Source organism: Rhineura floridana, chromosome 7 (genome assembly GCF_030035675.1).
Source record: "Rhineura floridana isolate rRhiFlo1 chromosome 7, rRhiFlo1.hap2, whole genome shotgun sequence".
NCBI classification, from domain to species: Eukaryota; Metazoa; Chordata; class Lepidosauria; order Squamata; family Rhineuridae; genus Rhineura; species Rhineura floridana.
The window spans coordinates 84,696,538-84,716,468 of NC_084486.1; the positions used below are offsets into that span (position 1 = coordinate 84,696,538).

A 19,931-nucleotide genomic window follows, 5' to 3' on the forward strand; every position below is an offset into this window, starting at 1 on the left:
GCTGATGCTCTGTAGACTGGCTGGGGTCAGTTGGCAGCACGCCTGCTTTCCAGCCTCCCGTCAATCTGGAGACACAGGCGTATGAGGGCTTGCAGGGTTCCAGGGCGCTCCACCCTAGCTAGCTCATCCAGGAGCTCATCCGACAGCCCCTCCTGAAACTGGTCCATGAGAGCGGCTTCGTTCCAGCTCAGGGTTTGTTGCAATAGACGAAAGTCTGTTACATATTCCCCCAAGGGGCGTCGGCCTTGCCGCAGCCTGCGTATCCGGCGGTTGGCTGTGGCAGATTGGACTGGGTCCTCGAACATAGCCTTCAGTTCTCTGGTGAAGGCGGCGAGGTCGTTGAGCACAGGGCTCCGCTCGAGGAGCAGGGGCGTGGCCCATCTAGCTGCCGCCCCGGTGCAGAGGTTAATCAAGAATCCCACCCGGGTGTTATCATCTGGGAAGGCCTCTGGGCGTAACTCCATGAAGAGCTGGGCCTGGGCCAAGAAGGCTGAGAGCTGGTCGGAAGCCCCAGTAAATTTCTCTGGGAGAGTCACAGGGCACTTGGCTCTCCCTGTAGGGAGAGGGGGTGGGGCTGCTGCTAGCTGGGTTTGCAAGCCTTGGACGGCCAACAGCAGCTGGTCTACTTGTGAGCGCATGAGCAAGTTTTCCTGCTGGAGTTGCTCCATGGTCAGCACTTCCCCCACTCCTTTGTTGCCTGCTTTGTTTGGGCTGACTGCAAACTGTCAGCTTTACACTACATCAGCAGCGTCAGGGGGGGCTGGAAATTCCTGGGTCTTTGGCAGGGAAGGAAAGTCCTTAGCCAGCAGTCGGGTTGTAAATCTGCCAGGCCTATCTGAAGCGTACTTGCCGAGTCAGAAGTCCAGAAGCGAGGTCAGTGGAGGTCCGGGATCAATTGCCAAGGAGGTCAGTCAAAGAGATGCTGCAGGGAAACTAGGTCTACACAAAGCCACGCCTGACGATGCAGTCAGCAACAAGCTGCAGCCAAGGTGTGCCTTATAAAGAGCAGGATGGACAGCAGGTGTGAGCCCTCAGCGTTTGGGCCTTAAGGAGACAGGCCTGCCTCTCTTCTGCCTGACCTTCTGCTGTCTACGTTCTGCCGGTGAGGGGGGAGTATCCTGTTCACTGTCTGTGTCTGGCTGCAGGGCCTCTGCTGTCCCTGGGGTGCTCTGCAGCTGAGGGGCAGAAGGAGCTGGATTCTCAGGAGGCTCCTCCGTGTCTCCTGCTGCTCCTGGGTCTGCTGCTGTTACTCCCGAGTCGTCCTCATCTGAGGAGTCCTCTGACGGGGCCATGACATGGACATACGTTCTGCCTCTTCGCTTTTGTCATTTCGCCGCCTGGTTAAAACGTTTTTATTCCGGATTGCATTTAATTTAAATGAATAATTAGAGTTTTTAAGTATTGGATTGGGCTTACTGTGACCTCTAAATATAGAGATTGTAATTTTATTGCTGTATTTGTGCTTTTATCTACATGTTTTATTATGTTGTTCGTCGCTCTGAGTTTCTGTGAAAATAGAGCGGCTTATAAATATTTTTAATAAAATAAATAAATAAATAAATATTAATGTTTTGTCTCTTTCTCTGCTTTTCTTAGAGAGGAAGCTTGGGAATATTGTTTTACAAACCATGCATTTTTTAAAAAATTACTGCAGATATGGTTAAATGTTCCAGACACTGGCATATTGTGCAGGGGTCCCGTGAGCACTGTTTTTGGAGTTTGAGTATATAATAAAGTCTTGCCAAATCTCAGGGAAGGTGGCTTTATTTGGTCTTTGCTTAAATGGAGTTTTTCAGTTAATTTTTCAGATACAGCAAGAGACCATATTTTGTTATATCGTCCTTTTGTGTTGTTCCATTAAGTTATTTTCAGTACTGTGTGATTATCATCCTTGCTAGAATGAGCAAATGGTTCATTACGTTTTTACTGAGCCCATCCACATTTGGTCCATCCCAAATTCCTAAAAGAGCTAGTGTGGGAACTAACACTGAATTTTGTTTTTGTGATTTGATTAATCTCAAAAAATACAGTCTCCCAGAATTGTGTCACTGCTTGGCAGTCCCACCAGTGGAGAAAATAGGTCCCTTTTTACTTTTTTTTTAAATACAGGAACTACCAGTATTAATATAGATTATACATAATTTTTTCATTTTATTCTAGTAAAATGTACATCATTATGACAGGTAGTGAGCGAAGGCATGGCTACACCTCCCTGAATGATAGTGAAGGGATGGAAACTAAATCCAACTTTTGCCTTTCGTGACCCAGTTTCTGGGACAGGTTTTGTTATCTTCAACAATCTTACTAACATTTACCCCTTATACGTCAATGAAAGCCAATGGCATCTAATTTAGAAGGTTTATGAGCTGCGTTGCAGCAAAAGCATCTGATGACATACAATTAGAAGAACAAAAAATATTCAATAGAACATAAGACAAGAACAGCAGCATTCATTCAATAAGCTAGGCTAAATCATAAAAGCCAATTAAAACAAACTATTCAACATATTGAAATGCCTGTGCAATTTTTTTTTCTTTAAAGGACTTTGCCTGGTGCTGGAAAGACTTCAGAGCAGGAGCTAGGCAAGCTTCTCTGGGCAGGAAATTCTAAAATGTGGGAGACATCACAACTGCAAAGTCCCTCTTTCTGGTCATGATCTGCCCAATCTTGGATAGCAATGGGAGCTAAAGGAAGGCCTCTGATACAGACTGTAAGGTTTGGGTAGGCTCAAGAGGTAGAAGGGAATTCTTCAGGTAACCAGGCCCAAGTCAATCAAGCCTGTCGCCCAGAATCAAGTCCTGGATGACAATGTTTTATTCTGAATTGACCTGGTATTTAACAGTATTACCACCAGGCCCAAGAGCAGATTGACAGAGCAACTCTAGTTCCGCAGAATGAAGGAATGAATGGAAAGTGGGACAGTTTTAATTTATATGACCCCCCAAGTCCCCTTAATTGTCTAGATCTAACCTATCACTACCACAATGACCTCGGTGCAAAACCATTTGAACTGAGCGCACTTCCCCTTTCAGACTGTTATCACAATCATCCAGGCACATACTAAAGGCTCGTATGGGATAAAGTGAACAAGCTGCTATTGAAGAGCTGGACTATTTGCACAATACTACTTTAAGTTCTATTCCTTGGTCATACTACAAAGTGATAGCTTTTCACAAAGCAATGGAATTCAAAGGCATATTTTAAGTTTGGGTCATCTACAACTATAAATAAAGATAGAAGAAACATGCCTGTTTAAAAACCAAACAAAGAAGAACTCGTTAGACTTGGGAGAACTGTCACACAACGATCAAGAATGCAATCCAGATCCCATGGTCACAAGAAAATACATTTTCCATATACAAAAAAGAAATTAGCTGTTTCTACAATGTGTTGTGCTTTCTCCCATAGACAAGAATATGATGTCCACACAGTGTACTCTAGATTTATTATTTTAGAGTAGGGATGGGGAACCCGTGGCCCATCAGATGTTGCTGAACTCCAACTCCCATCAGTGCCAGCCAGCTTGGCCAATTGTAATGAATGATTGTTTGTAGTCCAACAACATCTGGAGGACCACAAGTTCCTCATCTCTGTTTTAGAGCAAAGGTGGCAATCTGTGGACCATGGGCCCCAATACATAAAAACAGAAATTGATATCTAAGATACTACCTGGAAAACATTTATGCATTAAAAAACCTCTGCACATCACTTTTAAATTCTTATCAAAGGAGCAGTATTCTCTTTCCCTAATCATTCTCTGGAAGTAGCCACCACTACTTAGGGTGAATCCTAAGGCTACTTACTTGGGAGTAAGTTCTATTGAATTCAACTTACTCTGAGTAGACATGATTAGCATCTCAACCTTAGCAAGTGCTGCTGACAGACATAAAAACTTAGCCTATTAACTCTTTGAACATTCAAAAGGTAAGAATTTTCAGCAGGCACAAGGCAGACAGTACAATGTTATTCTCATCATATATACTAATACTGAGCTACTGCTCATAAACTAGAGAAAGCCATCAACACGGTCAAGGAAATTTTAAGCTTTTCAGATACACACACAAAAAGCTTTAGAAGAAACTTAAGCGGGTGAAACATTCCCAAAACAGCCCCATACTTATGGCTGACGGGGTGGTGGTGGTAGTAATAGAGTGATGTGGCTGGAACAAGAGGACGGGTACATCTATTATGGAAGAAAGAATTGTATTGTTCTGGATAGGTAACTTCCTGGTTCACATTAAAAAGCTATTTTTAAATGCCCCCAAGGATGGGAGAGAGCACTACCTATAGACACATCAATAGAGACAGTAAATAATTTTATGTAGGTGAGGTTGGGAACAAATGTGTCCACTCCCATATTTTTTCCTCAGAAGTAGCAGCAAAGAGAGATTTCCTGTTCATTTTTATTTAGTGTGAAACATTTAAAACATAACACCACTAATGCAAACTCCAAAGTAAATGTAGTTTATTGTCCCTAAATTGCAGGTTGGAAGGATCTGTTGCTGGAAGAGACAGTCCTGGATACTGCAGGTCAGGCTTCAAATGGTTTACAACAGTCCTGCAATGTTGCCCAGAGATATCTGACCCCTACTGTAGTTGGGCTGAAGCTGACAGACAACCCTGTTGTGTTAAATCCATTGCCTTTATCCCCCCTTTTGCAGGTTGGATTGAGAGGGTAAAATACAACATCTGTGCAATATAGTTCACGGTTATGCCCCTATCACAAGTTGTAAGGCTGGGCTGAGAGACTTACAGCAGCCCGGCACTGCAGCCCATGATTAATATTGCAGGCCAGAGATGTCCCCGGAGACCACATCTTAGGCCAAATCAACCACTTAGTTGCATGGGAAAGTCTCATGCTTCAATGACTTGCATGGAGACGAGCAGCATGTTTTAAAATGTTCAGAACTAAAAATATTTTGAAGCAAGCGAAAGCTAAAGCAGACTTTGAAGCTACCTTTTTTAAAAAAAACCTTCAGCTACATGCTCAGCTAATATACACATACCCCAAATGCACACCAATGTTTTGTCATGGAGCCCCCCTCCCTCCCTCCCTCCCTCCCTCCCCCCTCCTTTGCTTTGCTAATGTGAAACTAACCCTGCCTCTTTGCTTTGCTAACTTTAAACTGACAAGCCTGTGTCATTGCTTCTCTAAAGTGAAATTGACCATCCTGTGTGTTTGCTTTGCTCAGGCTGCTCTTTGCTTTGCTAATGTGAAATTGACTAGCCTGTGTCTGCTTTACATTAAAGCAATCTCTCTCACTTTCTCCCAGGGCTGGGGGAGGATCCAATATGATTTAGGAGGAGGGCAAGGAAGGGGAGGAAAAGGAGGGGAGGAGGAAGATGGGAGGGCACTTGGCACATGGAAAGCCACTTTCCTTTCTGAAAGGGTTGCTAACAATATCATTACTTTTTAGGAGGGAAAAAATCTGAATGGTAAAAGCAAAGAACAGCAGAAAACAGGTAACCTAAAAAGAACTGCCTGCCAGTTCCACAAAATGCAATCAAACAGGCACCAACAGTAGATCCCATCCCTACTTCTGATGCAGCCAAAATGGCAGCCATGCACAAGGTAGAGGACCAGCATGCCTGGGGGAACATGATGTTTACAGAAGCACAAAAACATATTTTTAAGAACTATGGTGAGGAATCAGTCCCCGTCCCCCCAAACAGCACAATGAAGTCTGGGCATGCTCATAAACTGAAGGAACAAAAAAATGTGGGTGTGTTTTTTAATGACAAACAAATATTAGCAGTAGCGTAAATGGCTGCTGTGGCTTTGTACTTTCCATCCTTGAAAGCAAAGAGGAGACAGCTATTTTTCAATTTGCTGGCATAACTTTAAAAGATGTTCAGCTTTGTAGTTTCTTGAAGTTCAAGCCTTCTGTAATCCATTTCAATACAATCTGACAATTCACTAAAAAAAAAAAAACTTATTTGGCTACTCAAACCCAGCATTATCTGGCAGGGGGAGGAAGAGGAGAATAACAGTGAAATATTCAAGGCTGGAGATTGCAGTATTCTAACAGTAAACAACAGCAGAGGGTCTTCTATACAGAGAAGGCCCTACTATCCTACTTTCCCAAAATCAGTTGTTTACCTAGACTGTGATGATCATTAAGTACTCCAGAAGTTTTAGGCAACCCTTAATCATGTAATATGGGCATGTCCAATGAACAGGACCTTTTGGGAATCTGTGTTGAAACAACAAGCATCTTGACTCATGATCTCCTAAGAGATCCTGTTGTAAGAATGTCTGAATACTTTAAGGTATTATACCGAAGGGAGATTTGGAAATGACAACTCATTCACTGACAGCAGCAAAAACAGTGTTTTACCCAAAAATTGAAAAGCCCTATAAATGCCTGGTTAGCTAAAATCTCGGATATGGCATATATAGTGAAATTAATCAATTTTATTAGACAGACAATAGATTTATTGAAAAATTAAGGTTTTTTAAAACTAGAATAATGAAGTGCAAGGTCAAATTAATCCATTTTTATTAAGGGAAATACAGAAGGTGTGGCAACAATATGGTATGATGACATAGCTCATATTTGAACCATAACATTTGTTTATAATTTTTATTAATTTAATCAGCAATACTCCCTTTATGGGTTATTTGTATATATGAAGAGTAGACTACTATAGATATTTAAAAGATTTAAGCTGATCTATAAATTTATCCTTCATAAGTATGTGTCTTTATAAGAATTAAGTCAACATATAAATACTTATGCACCTTACCTATGAATTTACTGATAATTTATGTGTTTATATTATTTGTATATTTTACACTCTAAATAAATACTTATTTAAAAATGGGAAAAAATGAAGAGTCACATATCACTTTGCCTAAACTTTAAAAAATCTACCCTTCTATAGTTTTGTTGATCATGGTTGTGTAACCATGTAACACAAAAATATTTACAAGGATCACAATTTAGAGGCAATCCTGCACAAAAATTGGAGTACACACATACACCTAAGTGCCAGTGTAAAATGTCAGGCACACAGGAAGAGATCTGAGTTTTGCAAACTCCATGCATACATTCTAAAATATTCATACATTCCTGTATTAATCCTCATTTCACAGTCACAGAATTTAAAGCTCTCTACTACAAAATGTGTTTTTGTCAGGCTTGCAGGGCTACAAAGTTGAGCTTTAGTGGTGGCAGTGCCACCCTAAGCAAATCCTTAAACGGAAAATCTGTGAGGATCATAACATGAGTCACCATAGACAGCTTTGACAAATTTGTCACATTTGTTATCCATATTTGTTATCCAAAAATCGTGAAACTGTCTCGAAGGCCTCAAATGTATAAATGGCAGCTTTTTGTCCTATTCATTTTCCTCCCAGCAAAAGAAGTATTTTGAATTATAATTTGTTTGATCAGTCATGCAGAAATTCACAACTGTATTTGTCAGAAGTATACGGAATAAAAGCTGGATGCCTCAGACAAGGCACATTGCAAAAAGAAGAACTACCTCAAAGAACACCAGCCTTCTGATATAAAACAAGCCACTTCAATAAGTACCTGATTGGAAGACGTATCTAGCTAATCCTTGCATTAACTCTGCTGGCCATGTAGGTGGTGCAGATTCCCCTGTTTCACGCTTAAGCCGAAATGTCAGTTCAAATCCAAAACCACTCGGCCCATCTGGTCCAGTAAACCTGGAAGAAGTTAACAAAAGGTTTCAACAATAAAGCATCAGAAACAGACAAGCTTATAATGCCACTCTGTCATTTGTTTTCCTTGTGCAAGGTGAAAGAATAGGAAGAACCCACACAGAAGTGTTTCACCACACTTTTCTCAGCAAATCTGATCAAAATTTGTTCAAGACCAAGAGTTAATTATTTCAGCAAGATCTAAGTGCCCTCCTGCCCTCCCCAGCTTCAACATGTTATTTATTTACTGAAACTATAATAATGAAAATAAAGTAAAGCAGAGGATCGATATGGACAGAGGTCCATATCTCCTACTTTTCTCTCTCACACACATTAGCTGGCAAAACCTGGAATGCAAAGCAATCATGACAGGAAAAACATTGGGATACTCTAAGATACATTATTATTTCGATTAATCTATACAAAATATACAATAAAAAGAATTGGCTAGTTATATGGTATCAGTTGTTCAAATGTTATATGCAAAGTATTGGAAACAACCAAAAATGTATAAATGGATTAATAAAATGTGGAAGCGTGGTGTAATGGCAAAACTGATCAACTATATAAGGCTGAGAGAAAGATGCTAGACGTTAGTATTTTGATTTATATACTGCTTATATAGGATTCAGACTCTGTTTATTGGCCCTCATCTAGTCCACCGTCCAGGGCTTGCACGACCTCTCCCGATTCAGATGTTACAGAGAAACAGAGCTGGGTATCATCAGCATGCTGCTGACACCTTGCCCCAAATCTGCTCATGACTGCTTCCAGGGGCTTCATATAGATGTTAAACAGCATGGGGGACAAGATGGTATCCTGCTGCATCCCACAGCACAACTGCCAAGGGGCTGAAAGACAATCACCCAATGCTATTCTCTGAAAATGACCCTGGAAATAGGATCAGAACCACTGTAAAACAGTGCCTCCAATACCTATCTCATTAAATCGGTCCAGAAGGATACCACGGTAAATGATATCAAAAGCCACCAAGAGATCAAGTAAGAATAACAGGGTTGCACTCCACGTTTCATCCAAGAGTACTTGCCGTTGCTGCACCACAACCCTCTCAATCTCCTTCCCTAAAAAGGGAGTATTTTGCAACTGGGCAGTAGTTGTCACAAACCAATGGGTCCAGAGTGGGTTTTTTCAAGGGTCGTCAGATCACAGCCTCTTTCAAGGTGGCTGGGACTACTCCCTGGATACAGATAACTTCATTGCCCAGTAAGGGCATTACGTTCAACAAATGGAACACAGTTAGTTTTGCCATCACCTGATGATTATTTGTAGTAACACAGAGGTGCACTTTTTCATTGGTGGCACCAGTGTTATGGAATGCCTTCCCTGTTGAAATACGTGAAATTCCATTTGTACTGGTATTCTGCTGGCTCCTGAACACACACCTGTTTAAGCAAGCACTTGACTTCCAATTTTATTAACTGGTTTGATTGTTTTTAGCTGTTTTAATTGTTATGTTTTTAACTGGTTTGTTTTATTGTATATTTTAATTAAGGAACCTTTAAGGTTTTAATTGAATTGTAATTTGGTATTTTAATTATGTTTGTATTTTAAAAGTGATTTTATGTTGCAAACTGCTTAGAAGCCATTTTGGCATATTTATTTATTTATTCTATTTCTATGCCACCTTTTGGCCAAAAGGCCCTCAAGGCGGCTTTGACCCAGCTGCATCATTAGTCACAGCGCTACTCGTACTTGTCCTTTGTTCTTCCCCAGTAGATTGGTGAGTGCCTTCTGACGTGGGGGTCTCATCTTCCAGCACTATCTCGTGTTGCATTTTGGATACTCTGTTCATAGGGTTTTCGTGGTAAGAGGTATTCAGAGGTGGTTTACCATTGCCTTCCTCTGAGTTTGGATGCATCTTAGTCTGGTGTCTCAGCTTTGACCATTCTGCCTTGGGTGCCCCTGCTACAAGTCTAGCCTCTTGGTCTAGACTCCTGATAGCACTGCTCTCAGCTTCTCCAACACTCAAACCCCCTCACCATGTTAAGGGGTGCATCCTAAAGGGGGATCATTATGTTATGTTTCTACAATTATAGGTATTCTGGAATGGATTAACAATTATCATTTGTACTCTAGACTGTGTTGAGTCTTACAAGTAATTATCAAAATAATTTAAAAAAACAAACAACGAAAAACAGACATATGCCTTCAGAAAGCTACAACTAAAATACTGAATATCATGCTTGGAACTCCTAAATTTGCCTAGCAATAAAAGCATGCAGTGTGTTATCAACACACTCCATACTACAGATATACAGCTGCTTCTTTAAAATAGATGAAAGTTGCAATTATGGCTCTCTATAGAAAAAGAAAAAAATCTCTCTAAGTTTTGAGAAGATTGCTGGATTCCCAGAGCCCTGTACCAGCCAATGCTCTGCCAACACCTTTACAGAAGCCCCATATGGGAAACTGAAAAATCAGCTATCTTCTACTGGATAGGAGCATCCCCAGCTCCCCCACCTCATAACCTTAAGAAATTCACCAAGCTAGTTGTTTGTATTAATAAGACCCAAGACTCAGGCTTCTAATCAAAATCAAAGCTCTTTGCCAAAATGCATACATGCTCACTTTAGTAGGTAATTTCCCTCACATTCCAGTTCAAGAGGACTACGCTACTGAAAGAAAGATATGAGAAAAATGTTCCTCACTAGATTGGGAGAAAAACATACTGCATATTTACTTTTAAAGCAAGGGGTACTTGTGGGTATCATATTTACACATATGATCACCCGGAAAAAAAATAGTATTTATGAGTTATAACTCTACCACCATTTCAATTGTACCATTTTGAGGTACAAGCAGCACTTCAGACCAATTTTCAATGTAATTTGAACTTTGTTTTCAGATGCTACAAGGTGCCAATATATACACCACTGATGGCTTTAAAAAACAAGCCAGGAGCTTTTTCAATAAGCCAATCTGAATTCAGACAGTAATGTCTAAGGTACTTCCCATGCTAGTGTGCCACAACATCACAGTATGCTGCTAGAACATGGAAACTGAAAATTAAGCTAGACTTGTCACCCTGTCAAATTACATGAAGCCAATAACACATTTACTTTGTACTACTTTTGCTTTCTTGGGCTCAAACTACATGTTCCACAGAATTCTGCTATTCTTTTCTCCACAATGTTTATTTTAATCCAAAGCAGCATGCCCCGTGCTGCCCAGAGGGGAAGAAGGGCAAGCAGGGAAGAAGGGGGAACAGGGTGCTTAACTCTTTCCTCTCTGGTTCTTTTCCAGTTTCATGATCACCCTCCTATCAAGCTGCTTTTTCATTCATGGGGGAGGCGAATATAGATAAACTCTCTTCCCTTCACATAGGCAAAAGAGAAGCTTGGGGAGAATTATGTTGAGCTGAAAGGGTAACAGAGGGAAGAGAATTAAGCATAGTGTTGCCCTACAGCCCAGCTGGCCGGGTTTTACCTGAATTCTAGTTATACCACCTGGTGCCCGCTTCAACCTCTCCTGGATTCCCAGCTTCATTTAAAGAAGAAAAAGAAAAAAGAACAGGCCTCTAACCAGAGATGTAAGGTAAAATGGGCAGGCACAACTCTGTCCTATTATTTCGAAAGAAACAAGCATCTGCTGCCTTTTAGTGTTTTTAGCCAACATTGAATCAGTGCAACATATGTAGATGCTGGCTACATCTGCTTGGCATGGTAAGCTATAAACCATGATCCCTGGCTTAGTGTTATGTCCAAACTAGGGACTGTAGCTTATTTCACTCAAATAAATCACACTTGGTAAGGCAATGTTGGTTTATTACTATGGTTAACTTACTATTGGTTCTCTCAGCACAAGCGGGGAGAAGTGAAGTGACCATAATCAACTCATGCACAGTTTGCCATAGTTTATGGCTTGCCATGACATGCAAATATGCCTAATGAAGAACTTCTTTCAAATGCAAACAGTACCTTCAGAGGATGGGGTTTCCTCAGGACCACAGAAGAGGAGGAAAGAGTTAAATCCCCCTCCATGCCTGTGGCAATCTCAATACATTGATTAAATTTCTATATGGTTAACAGATTTAAGATTTTTAGGTGGGCAACAGACTTGGTGATTTTTTCCATCAGACATCCACTTTGCACAATAATCTATTTTATATTGAACTTTGAATAATTATTTGAATTGTAAAATTCTAACTGCACAATATAGGATTCTATGGCATTAAAAGCAGAACTAAAAATTAGTAACTGAGCAAGATGTACACATTGCAGACTTTGTCCATAAACAAGCACAAACATGACTCCAATCCAGTTTAACCACATTTCATGCCAACCATGTTTTGTAAGCAAACTATGTTTTTTACATTCTGTTTTGGGGCCAGCCATAAGTTGTAATTTAGGCATTTGGGTACAATACTAAGCTATGGTTAAGCATTATGTCTGCATACAGCTACTGTGGTCACCAACTATTTGGTGAAAATATGCTCTTTGAAACATGCAAATCTCTTCTATGAGATCTGCTAGTACAAGAGTACTATATGTAGCAGTTTGGCAAATTCAGGGAAGCCACGATGGCTAGTGACAGTGTACCACCTCTGAATGCTATGTGCTGAGGACAAACATTGAGGAAGGGCTGTGGCCTTCATACACTGCTTGTAGCCCTTCCAAAAGCAACCAACTGGATAATGACGGAACGCAGATGGTGAACTAGATGGACCTTCAGTATGATCCAGCAATGTTGTTCTTATTCTGTTAGCAACTCAGAAAGCTTTTTTTAAAAATCAAGACATAAAAAGGGAGCACATGTAATTGTTTTAGGGTTAAGTTTGCTTTTTAGCTATAACATGTATGTTTCATTTTGCTTGCAACACTCTTGATCTGGCCTCCTTACTTTTATATCCAGACAGGGCCGGTTCTAAAGGGCAGCCTGGTTGGGCACTGGCCCGACGGCCCCTGGAGCTACAGGGGGCCCCTCAGCTGCCCCTCCGCTCCCCTTCCGCGATCTGTGGGCCCCCCACACCTGAAGCCCCTGCCACCATCTTAGTTGATGGCAGAGATGCGTGCACGTATCACACACGCGTGCCATCAACAAAGATGGCGGTGGAGGCATCATTCCGTTAGGGAAACCGCGGCCGCCATCTTCGTTAAGGTCAATGGTAAAAGACAGCAGAAAGGTAGGTGGGGGCATGGGGGTGCGTGCATGTGTCCACGATGCACGCATGTGCATGCGCACACGCCAGGGGCCAGGGCAAGCTGATGCCCAAGGGCCCTGGCATTCCTGGAGCCGGCCCTGTATCCAAGTGCTCCTATGAGCTCACATACAAATTTTAACACTGGTGCAATACCACATCTGTTACAATTCTTGTGGATCAATGTCCAAGATCGGTCAATGTTCAACTTGTCAGTATTCAAACTAGCACTGTAAATATTTATAATATTTTCTCAATTAGTCTTACATTGCATAATGTAGAGACCATATTGGTATTGTCTTTATAGAATATATGAAACCCACATATATAAAAACTATTAGTTCCATTTAGTTCATCTGGATGATGTCTGTTCTTTGCCAAAGGCGACAGTCACAGATCTAATTATATTGACTTTCTAGGGCTCACAGAGAAGGTTATAATTAGTCCGCTCAGAGACCTCTTACAAGAAGAAACAGGATTTTTCCCATTCCTAGAGAACCCTAACAGCCTCTGGTAGGGCACCAAGAGAGTCAAAGGAGGTCTAATTATGAAACAAGGAGATCAGAAGTTAACAAAAGTGCCAACATGCTTGTGTCTTATAATTGGAGAAGAAATGAGAACCCATCTAGACATTTGCCACCTTTTACTGTTCTTAAACAGCCAGCCCTTTTCCCACCGCCAATTATTATTACTGTGCATTGGGAAACTATTTTACACTGGAAAGTAGAGAGGGCTATTCTCCGCGGAAGCACTTGTAAGATATGCTGCAGACTGGCTTTGCCCCAAGCCAAACTTGGTTACATTCCTTTTATTAAAAGCAGCCCTCCTTGTAAGTTCAACTACTGTGCTGTAAACATAAAACAAGTCTCCCTCCACACTTAAAAAAAAATCTTGAACTCCCAAATATTTAACAATAAGGATGTGTTTTAGTTCCAGGGATTGTGTGTGAGTTTAAGTAGTGCAAGGCAGCCTCTCTGTAGGTGGCCCGTCTCTTACATTAACTACCTTAAACAAATGACATTTTAAAGCCAAACACACACAAGAAAAAAAATTCCACAAGGTGGCCATGGCTTCAAGGGAGGTCTACCACCAACAAAGAACAGGAAGTATGAAAAAGTGCCTTGATGCTGTGCATAGGGAGAGAGGGAGTAACCATACGAGGTATGTGGCCGAATGTGTAAGATTTAAAAAATTGCCCTAAGCAAATGTGTCTGTACTGGGAACATTAATTCTCTTCCTTCTTGAAGAAAAAGATAAATATAGGAAGATGAATAGAATGCTGTGGGTAATATAGTTAGGATAACAAACTAAAGGGATATTCCAAGTATCTCCAAAAAAATGGCATGTTTACTCTCTCTAGTTCTCTATAATCAATACAAAAGGTATTGCCTCTTCCTGATATACTTAACCAAAAAATCACATTTCAACACAATTAATTCCACAACTGCAACCTCCATTCTGGGAAATGTACTACTGACTGAAGATGATGAAGTTTGAAGCTGGTGCCATGTGTGCCATTACAGCATAAGTGCTTTTGCCAAATATTTTTGAATGAAAAGGACAACTACCACCTGGAATTTTTCCATGTCATTATAGGGCTCTTTGAACAAATATATTTTGTAAGCCAACAACCAACACTTCAACTGAGTATGAAAACCACACCCTTCAAACTGGAAATAAGTCTACCAGCAAGGAGGCGCAGGCAGGGTGGGCTACATTTCAGTCTTTGCAGGATCATTAAAATACAAAATTAAAGTTAACATTCACACTTCACTTGCTACATCAGTTTGCAATTCCATTATTAATACAGAGGCCTCAATTCAAACTATACATTCTCATTTCAAAATACTGTCAGCCAGAGTTGCATTGATTAATGGGCACAGTCTCACTTTTCATAAAGGTACGCACCAAGGAGATGAATCTGATGACACACTGTCACTGGCAACAAGGGATTGCCAGTGACAATCTCTTCCCCTTTGCCTAATTAAATTAATCTGGCACCTAACATAAACATTACCTCCAGATTATTTTCAGTAGAGATTAAAAATATACCATACAAAAAACATAAAAGTTTTAAAATATATCAGACAGCAACAGACAGCAATAAAACCACCAGCTAAAAATGAATCACAAGTTCTAAGATGTTGAAACTATACCCACTGCAAGGATTATAAACCATTAAAACTTTTTTTAGAGCTAGAAGCCTTGGGAAAAAAGGGAAGTCCTCACCTGGCAACTGAAATACTGTAAAGTAAATGTTAGGTGAAATTCCCTTGGGAGGACTGTTCCAAAGATGGGGGGCCAAAGCAAAAAAGGCCTTTTGTTGCCACTTGATGAATTTCAGCAGGAGAGGACACTCCTAGGAGGGACTTGATTATGATCTTAAGGCCCAGTTAGGGTCATGTGGGAAGAGGTGTTACCTCAGGTACTGGACCCCAATCATAGTTTCTACTGAGGTATGAATGTGTCCTAGAGGCTTACAGAGCACTAGACAGGCTGAAATGCAGGTGACTCCAGATCATATAAACTGTGCCACCACTACACTGATTGCTATGACCAGATCACTTTGTAGTAGCCTTTCAGGCATTTTTCTTTCAGTATAGAATCTAAAAATGAGGTAAGACGAGCCCAACACTCATTCATCTCAATTCACTATTTCCACAGGGTGAATGAAACATGGCATACTATGCTCAAATCAACTACATATTTGAATAAAATGTTAATAGATCAGAAATGAGTTACAGTTCTAAGGTCCTGCTTATGAGTTTCCCATAAACATCTGGTTGGTTGCTGTGAGAACAGGATGCTGGACTAGATGGGCCATTGGCCTGAGCCAGCAGGGTTGCGTTATGTTCTTATGTTATATCTAACCAAGTCATATTCAGAGTAGAGCAACTGAAGCCATACTCAGAACAGATCCACTGAAAATAATGGACTTGTCCATTGAGTCTCCTCTTGAATATGACTTAGATATAGTCCTAGCAGTCTATGCTGCAGAGAATACAGGTTCTCTGTGGGGCTGATCTTCACTAGCAATGCAGCAGGCAGAAACAGGGCAGCTAGTTGTTGCAAATGTTATTGTGCATACACTCTTGAGAAAATATGGACTTTTAAGAATGGCTATAGTTGCTGCTTAAAATGTGTTAATTAGCAGAAACACATTTACTTTCAAAATACAAGCTGCAGAATACTTTTATAAAGACCAAATTTACTCTGGAATAGCTCAGGACCAAGTTATGCCCATTCTGTAAATATGGAAAAGCAACAGGGGCAGGTGTGGACAATTGCTTAGTAAAAACTTAGGTGCATCTTCACCCACCAACTGTTTGCATGCTGTTCTGCTGTGTTTAACAATTATGCAATGTATGGTTTTGAGAAGGGTAGCTCTGTTAGTCTGTTGCAACAAAAAACAAAAGCATGTTTGTGGCATCTTAAAGACAAACAGCTTAAGCTCTCATTGACTGTATCCCACTGTATAAAGTATTAACCTAAAATGATAGACACACGGAGGTATAAAAGGGAGAGAATTGTGGTGTCAAAGACCATACAATGCAACAGGAAAATTTGGTGACATTTTTATGGAAAAGTAAGCAAAGGGACTATTCACAACAGCAGTAACTGGCAATAACACAATCCTTCTTATCCTTCCTATGCTAATTTAATACCTGTAGTGGGACATAACTCCCAGGTCTCTTAAACTCTAAACAAACAGAATCAAATTTGCTGATAATAGCAATTTTATACTGAATTCCACTAAAGTTATGTTGTTGTTATTGCAGTAACAGTAGTAATTAAATTATTTTGTTGAAAGCTAGTGCTTTCAGACCAGCAGCAGAGTGTCCTGAGAGAAGCCACCCCCCTTCTGATCTCTGTAACGTAGAACTACTTTTTGTATGTGTGCATGCATTCCTTTTCTATTACATTTCTGACTGCTACAGAAAGTCACACTCCACAGTAAAAGGAAATCATTAAAAACTTACTCGTGTACTCTGTTATCACCATACAAGTCGCTTAATCCAAAGCTTACATAGTGCCAATGTTCTGGAACATTTAGGGATGGACTCCCCAAGTTCCTATACATACTGACGTAGTCCAGAGGATCAGGTCCACCTAACCTATTTGAAAAAAGAAGGACAAGAATAAACTGCAGCTCACTGTTGGAGGGGAATGGTTTTAAGACAATACATTTATCTTTTAAGACAATACATTTATCATCACTTCACTCAATATCATTAAACCCACTTCCTTCTGAAAAAACTCATGGCAGGCAGGCAGGCAAGAACTTTGCCCTGTGTCATTGTTGTTGTCATAGATCTATGTTGTTGTCATAGATATGCACTGCTTGCCTTCATAGTATCTTATATATTTTATTTTATTCCTAAACTACATATAGCATTTTATTTACTAAATTAAAGGCAACCCTGAAAAGATACTGCATGGCTCATGAGACAAAATGTCTGCTTTTCACAAGTAACAATAGGAATGGAAATTTGCATACGAGAGTCAGACCCTTTCAAATACAAGGTACAAAGAAGGTTAGAAAGACTTAATAAAAACATTTACTACATTTATTTATTTATTTGTTTGTTTCATTTTTAAACCGCCCATAGCGAGTAGCTCTCTGGGCGGTGTACAAAAGATTAAAAATACAAAAATACAAAATATCACAATAAATAAACAGTAAACAAAGAGATTTAAAATTGTAACATTTAAAGTGTGTTTCAAAAATAAATAACACTGCGGGCCCTCATTACATTCAGAAATAGACTCTCATCTCCCATTAAACATTTCTATTACCAAGGGGAAAATGCAGAATATCCAACTCTACAAAACTGTATTAGGACCATCATCTGATTAAATCTAATTTTAATATGAGTTTTAAACAACTGATTAGGTTTGTATACAATTACATATAAGTAAAAGCAACAGTTATAAAACAAGAACCATACTTTGTTTTTAAGATGATGCACACATGACATATCATCCATCATCTAAATTCTTGAAGGAATGCCTTTCAAGATAGTACTTGTCATGTGCAGTTCTTACAAGTAGCTACATTTAAAGATATGATTTTTTAAAAATATTGAGAGCATCTTTTTAAAATCAACTATTTTAAATTACTGGAAACATATTCTGGAGAGAAGCTAAAATCTTCAATAAAATAATTTTTAAGAAGTTAGAATCCTAATATTTTATAGCACACCAACTCCTTAAAAACATTCATTAAAATTTGCATTTTCCAGTATAAAAGTGAATTGCATTCTTGAGAATGTAAATGAGTAACTAAGACATAGCATGCTACTGCTTACAGAGTAAGACAATTAGGAATAAGCAAACCCATTTGCAATTTATAGTCATCTAGCTGTATAGTAAGAGAATGTAACTGAAAAGTATGAAGAGGATTTAGCTTAGCATCTAATACCCATCATGAAATAGACAGAAGAGACTAGAGATATCAAAGCCTAGAAAAAACACAATACAGCGGTGTTTTTTCCTCCTAAGGCCCAAATTATCTTTCCAAATTTTGGAAAAAATGAATGTAATTTCCCAACATCAGATGTTGCAGCATAAAAAACATCTTCAGCTATTTGGTCCAGAGTGCATGTATATTCTCCTGCTAGAAGTGGGGCAACCCCCTTCTTCCTTTTGAATAGCCAAAGGCTGTATCACACACAGACCAGGGCTAAGTACCTGGAGACAGGTAAGCCGTATTGTGCAAGTAATAGTATGCTATGCACAACTTCTATTTCCATGTACCATTTCTTATTTAGCTAGGGCAGAAGGGGGGATCTGTGTGAGGACGATACACTGTTAAAAGGTTCAGGTATAGCTATATAGCTCCTTCCCCCCCTTTGTATAACACCTTGCCTGATGAAAAAGAATTCTGGAGAACTTGAAGGTTTGCTACAGTTTTGTGACATTTTGATTGGTCCCAAGAAAGGTATTGCCCAACTGTGTGTTTTGGAGGTTTTCCTTATATATCACTACAGCTAACCTTTGCTTTTTATGTGGAAAAATTATTTTCCCTTTCATAACTAAGAATACTGTGTCTAGTTCCGGCAACAAAAACCACTATTACTTTTTCATTAATCTCAATTATAACCAAGATAACTGTTTAAAATTCTCTTTGGAACAGTCAGAAAGGTTAGCTTGGGATGTGAGCCTTCTAGACTCCATCTGCCCAAGGGATTCATTTGGAAGAAAGAACATTAACCTTGACAAAGGCCATATTTGCAAGCAGCACGATGTAGCTTCAATGCTTTAAACAGAGTGAAAGCCCTTAATTAGCATTGTTTTTGAGAGCATGAAACTAAAGGCAAGGATGCTGATCAGACATTCTCACTAATGAAAAATAACCCTTCCACGCTTTAGCAGGAAAATATTCCTAGAGTAGCATTAAATAAGTTAAACTTTAGTGTTCTGTTTTGTATGAATTATTGTTGGGAGACCAGGGTTCAAATCCCCACACAGCTATCAAGCTCACTGGGTGACCTTGGGCCAGTCACTGTCTCTCAGCCTCAGAGGAAGGCAATGGTAAACCCCCTCTGAATAGTGCTTATCATGAAAACCCTATTCATAGGGTCGCCATAAGTTGGGATCGACTTGAAGGCAGTCCATTTCATTTTTTTTCACTAGAAGAATGAAAAAGCTGAGGAGAGCCCTTTTAAAATTAAAAAAACTACCCTGAGTTTACATAACACTTCAATATTAAATTATATTTTATAAAATTTGCAGACGGCATCTCTGTTTGAGGTGGAACAGATGAGAGGAAAACAAGCCTATTAATGGTAGCTATACTAATTTCTACCACTAAAACTGGTTAAACTGGTAACAACAAAAACTGGTAGCAACGAATAATTTTTCAAAGAATTCTACTCTAGTGTCTAAAGCAATGGGCATCTTATTTGAGCATTCACCATCCACTGTTCCTGAAAAGAACATTTTAATTTGGCTTTTGCCTAGGTCTTACTAAGAACTGTTACAAAAGACTCTAATACAATGTTTACTACACTATCAGTACAGCCATCTCCAGTTGCTGCGGCTTCAGCAGCTCAGATGAGGAGTACCTCAGTTTGCACAAGATACAACAGTGGGAGCTGAAAA

The 19,931-nt window shown here is 39.8% G+C and overlaps 1 protein-coding gene across 4 annotated transcripts in view; it reads right to left on the minus strand.

The window, feature by feature from the left end:
• SUFU (SUFU negative regulator of hedgehog signaling) overlaps positions 1-19,931 on the minus strand; it is a 158,050-nt gene that overhangs the window by 123,287 nt on the left and 14,832 nt on the right. For all 4 annotated transcript variants that reach the window (XR_009764028.1, XM_061636155.1, XM_061636154.1 and 1 more), the window contains exons 2-3: positions 16,808-16,942; positions 7,539-7,675 (exon numbers count right to left, since the gene is read on the minus strand). Coding sequence is in view for 3 of the 4 variants with exons in the window: in XM_061636155.1 (XP_061492139.1) it covers positions 7,539-7,675; positions 16,808-16,942 (272 nt within the window). In the remaining variant the exon portion in view is untranslated. The remainder of the gene's footprint in view (positions 1-7,538; positions 7,676-16,807; positions 16,943-19,931) is intronic.